Source organism: Pectinophora gossypiella, chromosome 14 (assembly GCF_024362695.1).
Source record: "Pectinophora gossypiella chromosome 14, ilPecGoss1.1, whole genome shotgun sequence".
Lineage (NCBI taxonomy): Eukaryota > Metazoa > Arthropoda > Insecta > Lepidoptera > Gelechiidae > Pectinophora > Pectinophora gossypiella.
Window position 1 is genome coordinate 698,210 of NC_065417.1, and position 13,211 is coordinate 711,420.

At 39.0% G+C, this 13,211-nt stretch overlaps 1 protein-coding gene across 1 annotated transcript in view; it reads right to left on the reverse strand.

Annotated features, from left to right (window-relative positions):
- Positions 1 to 6,527: 6,527 nt before the first annotated feature.
- The window catches only part of LOC126372643 (serine/threonine-protein kinase SMG1), a 208,649-nt gene continuing 201,965 nt past the window's right edge, over positions 6,528 to 13,211 (reverse strand). The window contains exons 10-16 of the mRNA XM_050018492.1: positions 12,933 to 13,164; positions 12,078 to 12,176; positions 11,445 to 11,642; positions 10,637 to 10,800; positions 10,354 to 10,442; positions 9,879 to 10,000; positions 6,528 to 9,240 (exon numbers count right to left, since the gene is read on the reverse strand). Of these exons, the coding sequence (XP_049874449.1) occupies positions 9,163 to 9,240; positions 9,879 to 10,000; positions 10,354 to 10,442; positions 10,637 to 10,800; positions 11,445 to 11,642; positions 12,078 to 12,176; positions 12,933 to 13,164 (982 nt within the window). The 3' untranslated portion in view covers positions 6,528 to 9,162. The remainder of the gene's footprint in view (positions 9,241 to 9,878; positions 10,001 to 10,353; positions 10,443 to 10,636; positions 10,801 to 11,444; positions 11,643 to 12,077; positions 12,177 to 12,932; positions 13,165 to 13,211) is intronic.

The window sequence follows — 13,211 nt, forward strand, 5'->3', positions numbered from 1 at the left end:
TATTATTTTAATTATATATTGGTGCTGATTCCAGTAGACACTATCTAATTTTATTTTTGATAATGTCTGCCATTTTCTTATCTGGCCGAAAAGGAAAGGGACGTAATCGGGAGGCATAAAATTTATGGAAAACACGTAAAGTTTAGGTAGAAATTTAAAGAACCCTCTCAAAATGTTATATTGGCTAAAAACATGCATTTATAATAAATGCATTTTAAAATTAACAGTTATCAATCATCCATCCCTTTCCTTTTCGACGGGTAAGAAGATGACAGGTCTGCAGGAATCAGCGCCGTTAATACCATTTAGTTCCTGTATCAGTGCGTTAGTATTGGTGCTAATTCAGTCATTTAAAATTTTACATTTTCCTCTTCATATTAACGTCTTATCCTTGTTAGTTAATAAAATTAAAAGGTAATATACAGGGTGTTAGCGACATCGTAACGAATACTGAGGGGGATGATTCAGATCACGATTCTGAGTTAATATCAAGTGGAATTTTCCGTCGCAAAATTCATGTTTATTTTGTTTGTTTTTTTTTAATTATTTTCAATTATATACTTTTGCGTTGGAAAATACCACTTGATATTAACTCAGAAAACTGAGCTGAATCATCCCCCTCATTATTTGTTACGATGTCACTTACACTCCGTACATGTACGCACAGGTATGGGTACTAGTGACACCGTAACTAATATTGAAGGGGATGATTCAGACCCTGATTTTGTTAGAAAATTGATGATTTTTTTTGTGTTTTCTTTAACTATTTGTCGTTCCATATTTTTGCGACGGAAAATTCCACTTAATATCAACACAGAATCATGGTCTGAATCATCCCTCGAAAGTTTTCTTTACCATGTCACTAACAGCCTGTGTAAAAAGATCCTAAAACTAGTTACATAGATCTGTAAATAGTGTTCATTTTATTTTTTGCCCTTGTGTCCTGGGTATTTGCTTTTAGAAACAGAACGAAAACGCCAAAAAATGAAACGAATTATATTACGATAGTTGTAACATGTGCAATACTAACGTATCGAAATGTTTATTGCTACCGCCTTAATATCAAATTAAGATCATAGTATGGATTAAAATGTGAAAGTAGTCACTGTGGTCCTGTAGTACACCGGCTTGCTTCTCAAATGGGGAACGCCGGTTCAAACCCCAGTACTGGACTTGCACCAATGAGTTATTAATTCAACCCAAGTGCAGTTTCACTAACACAGTTGGTTCGACCATTATACACGCCGATACGGTTCACTACCTATCACTATCTAACAGAAAGCTCGGAGAGGTGTGGGTACTTAGTACATCTTGTGATGGATGTACCTCTGACCACCCCAATTGGGATATAGTTGTGACCTTATGTGAAAGTAGTCTTCATATTTGTATCTAAGTCTCTAGATATATTATACCACGTAAGCATTTCTCACGCTATCCCATACTGTAGCCGCTCACGCAGTATCTTATTGCTAGGACCCCGATACCGACCCCGCCGGCGTGGTCGACGATTTCTCTCAATCAGCGCTTATCGCTATCGACCCACTAGGGTCGATTAATTCTTTCAAATATTTTTCCTCTCAGACGACGCGTGAGCCGAGGTTCGCGCCCAACTTCAACCCTCTGGCCTGTTGTCTTAAACGTTGTACCGGGTGAGAGCCTTCAGCGCTCCCCATTTATCCGGCCAAGTAGTTAATGCCATCTGCGGCAAATCTACAATAAGTCACGTCAAAAAGAAGTATCTTATTGCCTCGGAATGTTCCTTACAATAATCACAAAACAAGTAATAGTTACATTGACCTCGTATATAAACAAATAGACTACCAATCTGTGAAAAGGTGTCCGCGGCGCATCTTGTCAATAGGCGTAATAACACTGTACAACCGATATTGTTCTTTAACAGGCATAACATCTTAATTTGTATGTCTTTTTGTTAGTATGTAGTCGTTACATGAGCCATGACAGGGGCCTTTGGCGGCTCAATAATACTGACACCAGGGTTGATGAGGTTGGTATTCCACGTCACAACCCACACGATAACAGAAGAGATCTTAATTTGAGGGAACGAACTTATACTATCTACATAACACGTTGCCAGTGATCCATATATGGGTCATGACGGATTAGCTCCATACGTAAGTGACCCATACATGGGCCACTAAGAAACGACCAACGCACTAAGGGCGGGTGCTCCACTTGCATCCCGGGTAACTTAGCAAAGGTTGTATTACAGTATGTTTGATGAATGCTGCCCACCTGTTTGAAGGCTGAAGTGATTGAAGGTTTAGTAAATATATTCAAATAATCAATAAAATCGGATCATTAGTTTAGAAGATAAGTGATAACATTACTTTGCACAAACGCACACACAAACATCTCTCACCCTAAACGCATATACCTGCTCCGTTCCGTCGTGAGTAAAAATGGTGCTAATTCCTGTAAATACCATCTAATTTTATTTTAAGTTATATCTGTCATTTTCTTATCCGCCGAAAAGGAAAGGGACGGGTAATCGACAAGCATAAAATTTATGGAACACACGTCAATTTTAAGCACAAATCTAAACCAACCGTCTAAAAATTTTACATCCGTCAATAACCCGACACAGTTAAGTAGACAGCACGTTGCATACCAGCGACGTACCTTTTTGATTCGCCCGGGTTATTCATTCATTTACTCATTCTTCCTAAAATTAAGAGCTGTGAATCATCCGTCCCTTTCCTTTTCGACGGATATGAAAATGACGGATATAACTTAAAATAAAATTAGGCGGTGTCTGCAGGAATCGGGGCCAATATCTGTTTATTCAGCTTTACTTCTTCAATAAAATAAAATGTAATCAGTTGTCGTTAAAAGAACAGAAATTCTTAGCGATTGTGAGTCTATTTGTTTATAGTTGTAAGTCAATGAATACATACATACATAAACTCAAGCCTATTTCCCACCGGGGTAAGCAGAGACTATAGAATTCCATTTGGTTCGATCCTGACACACTAAGTCAATGAATAATTACTATAATTTTCCGTCTACCACACTGGTCACACCGTCAATGTATTAACTAATGTAAGGTCGAAGTTTCCAGGCAATTAAATCCTACAGTTTTACGCCTTTTTATTGCGGCTAAATATACAATAGGGATTAATAACTTCATGTATTATATAAAATATCTGTATTTTATAAATAGTTCTTCTATCTTACCGAATATGTATAGAATAGTCTTAAAAAATACGCGAGGATACGATCTTCAAATGTTAAAAATAAATCGAGTATTATGTTTTAAATAGATTTAGCGTGAAAATAATGTAGTAATGTTCTCTGTAAAAAAAATGCTAAAATTTCATTTGATGAAAAATTTATAGAACACTTATTTAGTATAGTTCGGTTTCTGACATTATTGTAAAAACTTATTGATATTTATGTTTGAAATCTATTAATGATATTTGAATTGCCATAGATATAGCTATACAAAGTGTATGGGGTTTATTCTGAAATTGTTATTTTATTGTTATTCTGGAATGTATGCCACAGGTACTGCCTTTATTATGTAAATAAATATATTAATTAAATTACAAGTTTGTCTTTGTTAAACACCTTTGATGCACGCATATTGAATAGAATAGAATAGAATAACTTTATTCCCAAAACAGTGCAGTACAATAGTAGAGAAGATAAAGATCAGTATACAAATCAAAAAATACACTGCCAGGGAACAGGGACTGACTCAGCATGTTGTTGCGAAGGATAGTAGAAATACCACTCTCAGCAACACTGATATTCTGCCAGTACCTAAGTTACGCTTATAAATACTTTGAACTATCGTGCCAACAAAAAGTGTCGGGATTTACTTACAATAAATAAGAAAATAAGCAAATATAATTATGAAGAAAATATATGAATTAAGGGATTACGAAAAATATGAAAGTATTAGTCAAAGGTAGATAGTATGCCAAGGGGTTAAAGTATACATAATAGATCCATAGACGAGAGAGATTCATAAACAGTATATGACAAGTAGGTGTGTATAACATAATTATGAAATAAGTATAAATAAATATAAAGTTCAGTTACCGACGTATTGGTGCTAGTTTTGGCAGATGTTATAACATGCCTTCACGCATATATCCCTATGTTTCAGCCCCATGTAACAGGCAGCGAGTTGAAACAAAAAATTCCACCCTAAGGTTGCCTGGCAGAAATTACTGTTTGGCTTACTTTATTCATTTGTATATGACCCGAAGTTTGAGAGAGGCGTGGTAGCCCAGTTGGTAGAACGCTTGCCTCTCACTTTGAGGTCGCAGGTTCAAATCCAGCACAGGCCTAAACCAATGATTGTCGAATTTGTTTTCGGATTCATGTTTGGTCACAAATGATTGTCACGTCCTCAGCGGTGAAGAAAAACATAATGAGGAAACCTACTCCCGAGAAATGCATTTTCGGAGGTATGTGACCTAACCTGTATTGGGCTGGTTTTCCCTTCGCGGGTTGGAAGGTCAGACAAGCAGTCGCTTCTGTTAAAAACCGGACCTGTCTTCAGGTTAGGTAAGCGGACCCTGTGATAATGCTAGGGAGATGACATGTCCTGAGTTAATGTTTTTGTTCAATAAATAAATTATTGATTGATTGAAATACTTTCGAAGAGTGATGTTTAGGGGTTTGCTGCTGGGGAAACCTTCCTTAGAGAACCGTGGATTAAAGGTGCCATTTCCTAATTTTAAAGTAAGTAACTGTCATTTTCTTATTCACTTAAAAGCAAAGGGACTTAAGGGACGAATGACCAGCAACTGTTCATTTTAAAATTAATGAGTGAATGAAACAAGAACTCTGACGTTTCAATATCTTGCTGTATGCAACCTGTTTGACGTGGGCTGTCAACTTAAATCTGGGTTATACGTCAATCTTAAAATGTTGAAAGGGTTTAACAATTCTGCCTAACATTGAGTTTTCGGTGGATACCAAAGTGACCTCACCACCTAACACGTTGGTCTAACAGAAAGCTTAGGTGAAGCGTGGGTACTCAGTTCACCCTGCGATGGATGTATCTCTGACTAGCCCAATTGAGAATATTAAATAACTTAAAGGTTGTAATCAGAACCTTTATTTATATATTGGTGCTAATTCCTGCAGACGACATCTAATTTTATTTTAAGTTATACCCTGTCATTTTCTTATCCGCTGAAAAAGAAAGGGACAGGTAATCGACAGGCATAACATTTATGGAACACACGTCAAGTTTTAAGCAGAAATCTAAAACAACCGTTTAAAAATTGTACATCGGCCAATAACCCGACAGAGTTAAGTAGACAGCACGTCAAACGGATTATATACCAGCGAGATGCCTATTTTATTCGCCCGGGTTATTCATTCGTTTTAAAATTAACTTGTTGACAATCATCCGTCCCTTTCCTTTTCGGCGGATAAGAAAATTACGGGTATATAACCTAAAATAAAATTAGGATGTGTCAGCAGGAATCGGGGCCATTATGTATTGCCTTTATGGACTTTTAGATAAGTAATTAAAACGCTTGGGCAAAAGGGAAACCACTGCCCTATTTTTGCTAAAGAAGTAGCATGGACACACAAGAGCGTGGCTCTTAAATTAATGATGATACGAATGTAAAAACTGAAGTTGCATTACAAATCTTAAATATATATAAAAATAATATGCTCTAACTCACCCCGTCTGCATTTTAACACCACTTGTGCACTTTCACTACTTTTTCACTTACTTTTAGTTATCACAACTATGATTTGTCTTAACAGAAACATTAAATGACGGTAGCCGTAAAAAAAGTTGTCAACAGCGAGGCGTTGTTTTTTCGCGTCTAATAAGAAGTGGGGGAGAGATAAACATATAAAAATAATACAAGATAGAGTGAGATGGCAGGGAACCGGAAATATGTTGCCACCGTGTAATTTTAATTTACATAATATTAAAATTAAATTAGTCACTTTTAATATTTGAGTGAACCAACGCTTCTTTTAGAAACCATATTACAATTTTTTTTTTAACTTTTTTATCCTCTTGGAAACATGTTTGTATTTAAAAATATTTATGCGTGTGTCGTGAAGCGAAAGCGCCATCTAGTGTGGCCTGCGACGAACCGCGACTGCGTTCACTCTGGTTCAGAGTCAGAGATACGATACACTACCTTGGACGCCGTTACTTACCCACCTGAAAGCGTTGTAACTATATGGTCACTAAAAACGTTGTATTTATATTAAAAATAAATAAATACTGAACATTTAATTTATCGATGTTAATCATTTCTCGACAAGCTTAACAGTATGTGTAATTATATTTTTATAATTAATTCAAAAAATATTTATTTTTCAAAATTGGCTTACAAAGTTAGCGCTTTTTGAACGTCAAACATAATTAAATTACATATTATGTAACTAGCTGTAAAACTACTACCACATCGTAATCTGTAACGCTGAGGGAAAGACGTGGCCAGAAAACCTCCCAGCACAGGGCCCTAGTCCTACTGTTTCATGTTAATAAAGGAGGTATTTGCAAATAAAACAAAATCTGACATACATACACCATTTATTATTACCATACTATATGAAGCGACACATACATACCAGCGAATGTTTAAGAATTAATGACAAAACATTTTTTTTTTCAGAAAACCCGACATCGGAAACATAAGATTACGAATTGAAGAAATATTACATTATGAAATAATGTGATAATACGACTATTCCCGAGGATTTTTTTTCTTATTTGCACATGATTTATAGGTACTTATGACACATGGCATTTCTATTTATATCCTATAGCAATTTCAGGAGTTATGAAACCAGAAGTATATAGGCTAACTACCAAGTACCAACTACGAAAATAAGCGGGAATGCTTCAGTGAAAATACGTTTAAAATCCCGTTTTGTTCACTTCATTTTATGAAAAAAGTACTATGGCTAAAAAGAGTGTAAATCCAAAGAGGCTGAATGAGAGGAATCCTGAGTCTAGTAATGAGATAATAGATGTTTAGTAAACGGCTCTCACGAATTTAGAATTTATTAATTCCCAAACGGCTTAACATCAAATTAACTGAGCCAAAATCTAGTTTTTAAATCCAGGTCAATAATATTTAAAAAAAAAACCTGTCATGAGGGCGCTGTGATCACATTTTAGTCTAAAGAACGGGTTTTATTATAGAAAAAGATAGTTCTTATTTTTACCGCAAAATGGCGTAGTTTTTCATATTTTTAGTGCGGTTTATAACCATTTTTCCCTCTTTTTAGCCCGTGTATAACAAATAGTTAAGTACACGTTGAAATGTATTTTTCTACAGGTTCCATTTCTGGTTTTTAGTAGACATTCGCTGTCCCTCGCACACCACTAACAAATAGGTATACTTTCTATCCTGTCACACGCCACACACCCATGAATATGAAGGTACATTAACGCGGTACATATATAATGTTTCCAATGAATGTAAACTCGTTTTGTGTGGAAATCGCTTAATTGTCATTATAAATATCGAATATGGACTTAGTAAAAGTAATTTTAAGTAGAATGTATAATTTCGTCACAAAAGTAATATTTTTCGAAGAATTTACTACCACATACTAATCGTTCTAAAGAACAATTAACGTCAATTTATGTCAAGTTGCTTTTAAAAAAGATTTATCGATACCGTTACTTACATGTAGCAACCTGACGAATAGAGTTTTATACAAAATAAATATAAAATATCTTCAAAATTTTCTGCTTTCCAATGCAGTATGAAAATTCAATATATGAATAAATGCGCAAGATGCATACGGGATTTTCACAGAAAACGAGTTCGGTTTAGCATTTATATCTATGCGATATATTTAATCGAATGAAGAGATAGATGGTTTAGACGACCTTTAACACGTTTACATTCAGGTTATGTAGACAAACCTTAAGATGACCTTAGATGAACATATAACTCGTTACATTTATGATAGAATAAGATTTTTTGTTGACATTTTTATAGTTCTTTTCTCTATAGCAGACACTGAGTAACAAAACTGTTTAAATACAAAAATGTATTATAATGATCGGTAACAGATTGCGTTAGCTTATTCGTATGAAAATGTCTGAAATCTATTCGACTATGAGAATTAAAAGTTACCAAATGTATTTTAAATAAATATTCCACGAGAATGTATTTATTATATCATGTTTGAAAAGTCAATGTTCTGCAAAGGTATAACAGTAAGCCTTCTACATAGAAACGATATTCTAACACTAGGCGCTCGACCTGCCGGTATGGACGAACTCTCAACGAATTTGTGCTACTTGTATGTAACCCTACATTCAGACCAATTTTCTAAACTTGTTAGAATATGATCGATCGTCACTTAGCACAAGAGTTCTTTTTGAGCGATAATATGGAATATATATGTATTACTACTAAACCTTTCCAAATTAGGTAGTATTCATACGTCAAAAGTTGAATTAAAACAATTTTGGCAAAGTTTTCAAGAAATTATTTGCCTGTAAATACGAATGAATATTACTTAATTTTGAAAGCTTGTTATAAATCTAGAATATGGTGATAATTGCGTCCTCAAAATAGATTAATTTTGCTAAAATATTGTTTTTAAAATTTTGGTTACATTTGTAATAATATGAATGCAATTCATATAAGATGTTCCGAAATAATAAGAATGTCTTTATCTGTACGTAAGTAGATGCCAGTTTAAGCAAAAATATGACCCAAAGTGAGGACGCGATGCTGCGTTTCATTGATATAAAATTTCGAAATAAAAAAGGAACTTAAAATATAACCCTCCTTTTGCAGGCGGGTAAAAGGCCTAATGAACCGGTCAGGCCGAGCGACCCGCAAACATACGACGCCCGTTTGTAAAAATAAAGAAAAACGTAAAATATTAATAACTAGCTTACTTCCTGCCGTATCCTAGCACCGACCGCGCGCGGCCGGTGCGGTGAATGTATTCATCCCTCTGTCGGTGAACTTTCAGACGAACTCGGTCCGTCAGGGCGGTTCGTTACGAACTCAGTCCGTTATTACGAACTCTTACGAACTCGCGGGTGTCGTCATAGATGCCGTGTCCTGGCGCGCGGGCCGGGCGGCGCAGGCGCGGGACGCGGGGCCACGGGGGCCGCGGGGGGCCGCGGGGGCCGCGGGGGGCCGAGGGCGGGACCGCAGGGCGGCTGCTGCGTGCTCACACCCAAGACATCCAGCCTTCGTACATCATGCACAGGTTCTCAGCGCTTGTCGCTTCCGATATTATGTATTCCACCTGTAATAACAAACAAGACGTGACATTCAGATAGCGACATCATTTATTTCTCGGAAAATGACACATCACATTTGGAAAATCCGCCAAAGCCGAATTTTTTGAATCAAATTCCATTAAGTGTTAATTAAAATAGCATTGAATGGAATTATGGAATGGCCGTGGTAGCCTAGTTAGAAGAACTCTTGACTCTCATTTTGAGGTCGTGAATTTGAATCCCAGCATGGGCACTTGATTTTCGAATTCATGTTTGGGTCATAAATTCAGAGAGTCAGAAACCCACATTCCTGAGAAATTCGTTTTGGTATATGACTTAACCTGTATTGGGTTGGTTTTCCTTTCGCTGGTAGGAAGGTCAGACGGACAATCGCTTCTGTGAAAAACCTATCAAATCTTCAGATGTTTCAGGTTAGTTATAAGCGGACCCTGTGAAAAACGGGATAACGCTAGAGAGATGATGTCAAATAAAATAGAAAATAGTAATCAATGACAATCCACCAGTCGGAGACTTCTCCTGCAGAGTGTGCGGTAGAGTTTGCCGCTCTAGGATTGGCTTGCACAGCCATGAAACAAAGAGCATTTCTTCGAGGCAATGACGTCATGAATCATCTGAAACAGACGTATAAGGCCAATGAATCAACCTGGTCGGTGGGCGTGGACTTCCTCCCGGGCTCGGGGTCGCGCCCCTCCAGCTTGAGCCGCACTCGCTTCCACACGCCGGCGCCCGTCACGCTGCGTGATCCACCTCCGCTCACATTGCCGCCTGGGGGTACAATACACGTCGACTTTTAAAATTTAAACCGGACCTGTCAAATCTTCAGGTTAGGTAAGCAGACCCTGTGAGAAACGGGAGATGATGACATTTAAAATTCGATGCTTTTGGACTTGTTCGATGGTAAGTAGGATATTTCGTCGCCATTTCGAGGAATGGTCACTTTGAGGATTGCTTAACTTGGAAAGTGGTCATTTTGTGAAATGGTATTTTGATAATGGTCATTGTGAGAGAAATGATTATTTTGGATATTAGTCGTTTTGAGAACAGGTTATTTTAGGAGGTGATCGTTTTGAAAATTGCATTAAATAGTGTACGTAATTTGTTAAAATGTGTATACTGACCGTGCCGGCCGGCGGCCCCGGGCGCGGCCACGGCTGTTTGCCGCGCCAGCTTGCGGCCGCCGCCCGCCGCCGCCCACGCCGCCGGGAACCTGCCACACACCACACGCATGTTACTACACCATTACTATGAAGATTACTAGCTTCTATACTGGATTGGGAGCGAATAAAAAGTTATAAAGGCGAAATAATCATCTGTCGTCAAAAGTCGGATTATTTGTAGCTCTATCTACCGTATTCGGGGTTATAGCCGTGAGTCTGTGTAAATATTAGAATGTATACTAACTCCTGAAGCATGTCGTTAAGTTTTGGCACTTCACTCGTAAGCAGCTGTAGCGCTTGCGCAGCGGCCGCCACACTCGCTTCATCCTCCGTGGCGCCCGTCACGCATTGTACGAGATCTGATACTGTTTTTTCGAGAGTTAAGTAGTCTGCGGCTGGGTTATTGCCCTGCAATAAAAAAAATATGTTAATGGAAATTATGGCCAGACCGCAGTGACTTCAACTCTAAAAAAGGAATTTTGCGAACGAAGCTAACAGGTATTTTATTTTATTTTATTTTATTTATTTTATTGGAAGACCAACAGCTAATATTACAAAATAATAGTAATATTCTGCATATTTAGTAGTAGTATTCTGCGTAATGATTTATAAAATGGCTTTTTGTAATTATGGGCGTTATGTGAAATGGTCATTTTGCGAAGTTGACATTTGACTATGTGGGAATTTAGCGGAAGTGAAGTGGGCATGTAGCGAAATTATCTTTTAAAAAATGGGCATTTTGCGTAATTATCTTTTTTAAAAAAATGGTCATTTTGCATAATTATCATTTAATAAAATGGGCATTTTGCGAAATTGTCATTCAGCAAAGTATGTATATTGCGAAATGGTTACCATAGTCAGTTGGGCAATTTGCGAAAATGTCGGTTATCGAAGTGGGTATCCATCGAAATCGTTATTGAGTGAAGTAGAAATATTGCGAAATTGTCTTTTAATGAAATAGGAATTTTGGGAAACAGGCGGTTATCGATGTAGGCATATTTTCCAGATGGAAAATGCACTTAAAGCTAGCATAGCATGTACAGGCGGCGTACGTGGTGCAGCGGCTGCAGCAGCTGCAGCGGCGCCCGCAGGTCCGCGGCGGGCTTGGCGCGCTCGGCCGCGGCGGCCGCCAGGCGCCCGCGCCGCGAGCGCAGCTCCGCCCAGCGCCCGGCCGCGCGCGCCGCGCCCGCCGCCGCCTCGGCCCGCAGCTGCGATATCATCTCGCGGAGCAGCGCCGACACGTTCTCCACCTGGACACAAACACGACTCGTGTACACGCTACTTGTGTGCATCGCCCGAACCGAAAGGGACGAGGGGTACCCGTATACGGCTTAGTACGAAAGAGACGAAAGATTTGTCACGTTATAAAGTAGGTATCAGAAGTAAACATATCAGACGTAAACAACTAACAGAGTCTTGAATGTGTTAAGTTTCTAATATATATGGATAGTACCAAATGAAAACAAAGCATAGGTTTCTGAAGACTAAGATCTCTCTCAAAATTTGTTATTGGCGCATCGCTAACTGCGGAAACTAGAACAAGAAAAAAAAACACACTTTGCGCGAGTATCATACGATTGACGAATGTGGTGAAAACGAGAAGTATGACAAGATCGAAACAAATGGAATTCCATAGTCCCTGCTTACATATGTAACACTTCTGAATTTATGTATGTAACACTTACCCATTGCGTGTCAATGTTTCCTTCTGGGTGTAACATTTCCATGAGTGATTCTTCGACTGGTGACACCTTCAATGAATATTTCTGCGCCAGAACACATGCCTGAAATAGAATTACATTATTTATGAAGAAATTTGATAATTCGTACAAGCTACGATGTTTCCTTTTGATTCATACTTGTATTGAAAACCAAGTTCATCACGTTACGTATAATCGGGATTTAAATAAAGTTCTGAATGTTACATAAGCATTGTACTGCAAAACATTACGTCAACAAAGACCCCTTTAGCCGAGTGTGTTTGTGGGTCACTATTGAGTAAAAGTCTCTCTCTTCTTTCACTTTTTCCTGGAGAGTAGATATTTTTGGCATTTCTATCCAAAGCATCCATGTAGATCTTTTCTTCAAGACCTGGTTCTGGTGCCGACCTATTTTTAAATGAAATATTTGAGTACAACCTGAAGTTAAGCAGCGATGTGATCTAAGATGGAGCACGCAAATTCAAATAGGGCCTATTACTATTGGCTTGAAAATCTCCAAATTGTATGTCTTGGGGAACAATGACGCAGGGAGAGAGTTCCATTCCTTAGCAGTGCGCATACTGCGAGAGGAAACGAATCTAACGGTGCCAAGAGGAGGAATGTTGGCCACGTATGGATGGAATCCCAGCCTACGCCGTGTCGTCCGATGGTGGAAAGGTGTAAGTGGAATCAGTTCGTGCAATTCCTGTGCACACTTACCGAAACATAACCTGTACAAGACACAAAGACTCGCAACCCTTCGGCGATGTTCGGGATGCTAGAGCTTCCTGGATATGAGACGGCTATTAAAAACAAGAAATATAGTGTGGCCACACAAACCTTCTCCCAGTGCGCCAGAGCCGTCCTGGCCGTCTTGGCGGTGCGCACGTGCGGGCGTGCGGCGGGCGCGGGCGGCGGCGCGCGCGCGGCGGCGGCGCGGCGCGCATGCGCGGCCAGCGCGCCCGCCGTGCCCGCCAGCCGCCCGCAGCGCTGCTTGCGCGCGCCCCACGCCGCCTCCAGCGTGCGCACCAGCGACTTCAGCGCCGGGTTCGCGCCTGCGCCCCACACCACTCTACGGACAGGTGGACGATTGTTGTGTGTAGTGAATCTACGCGAGTG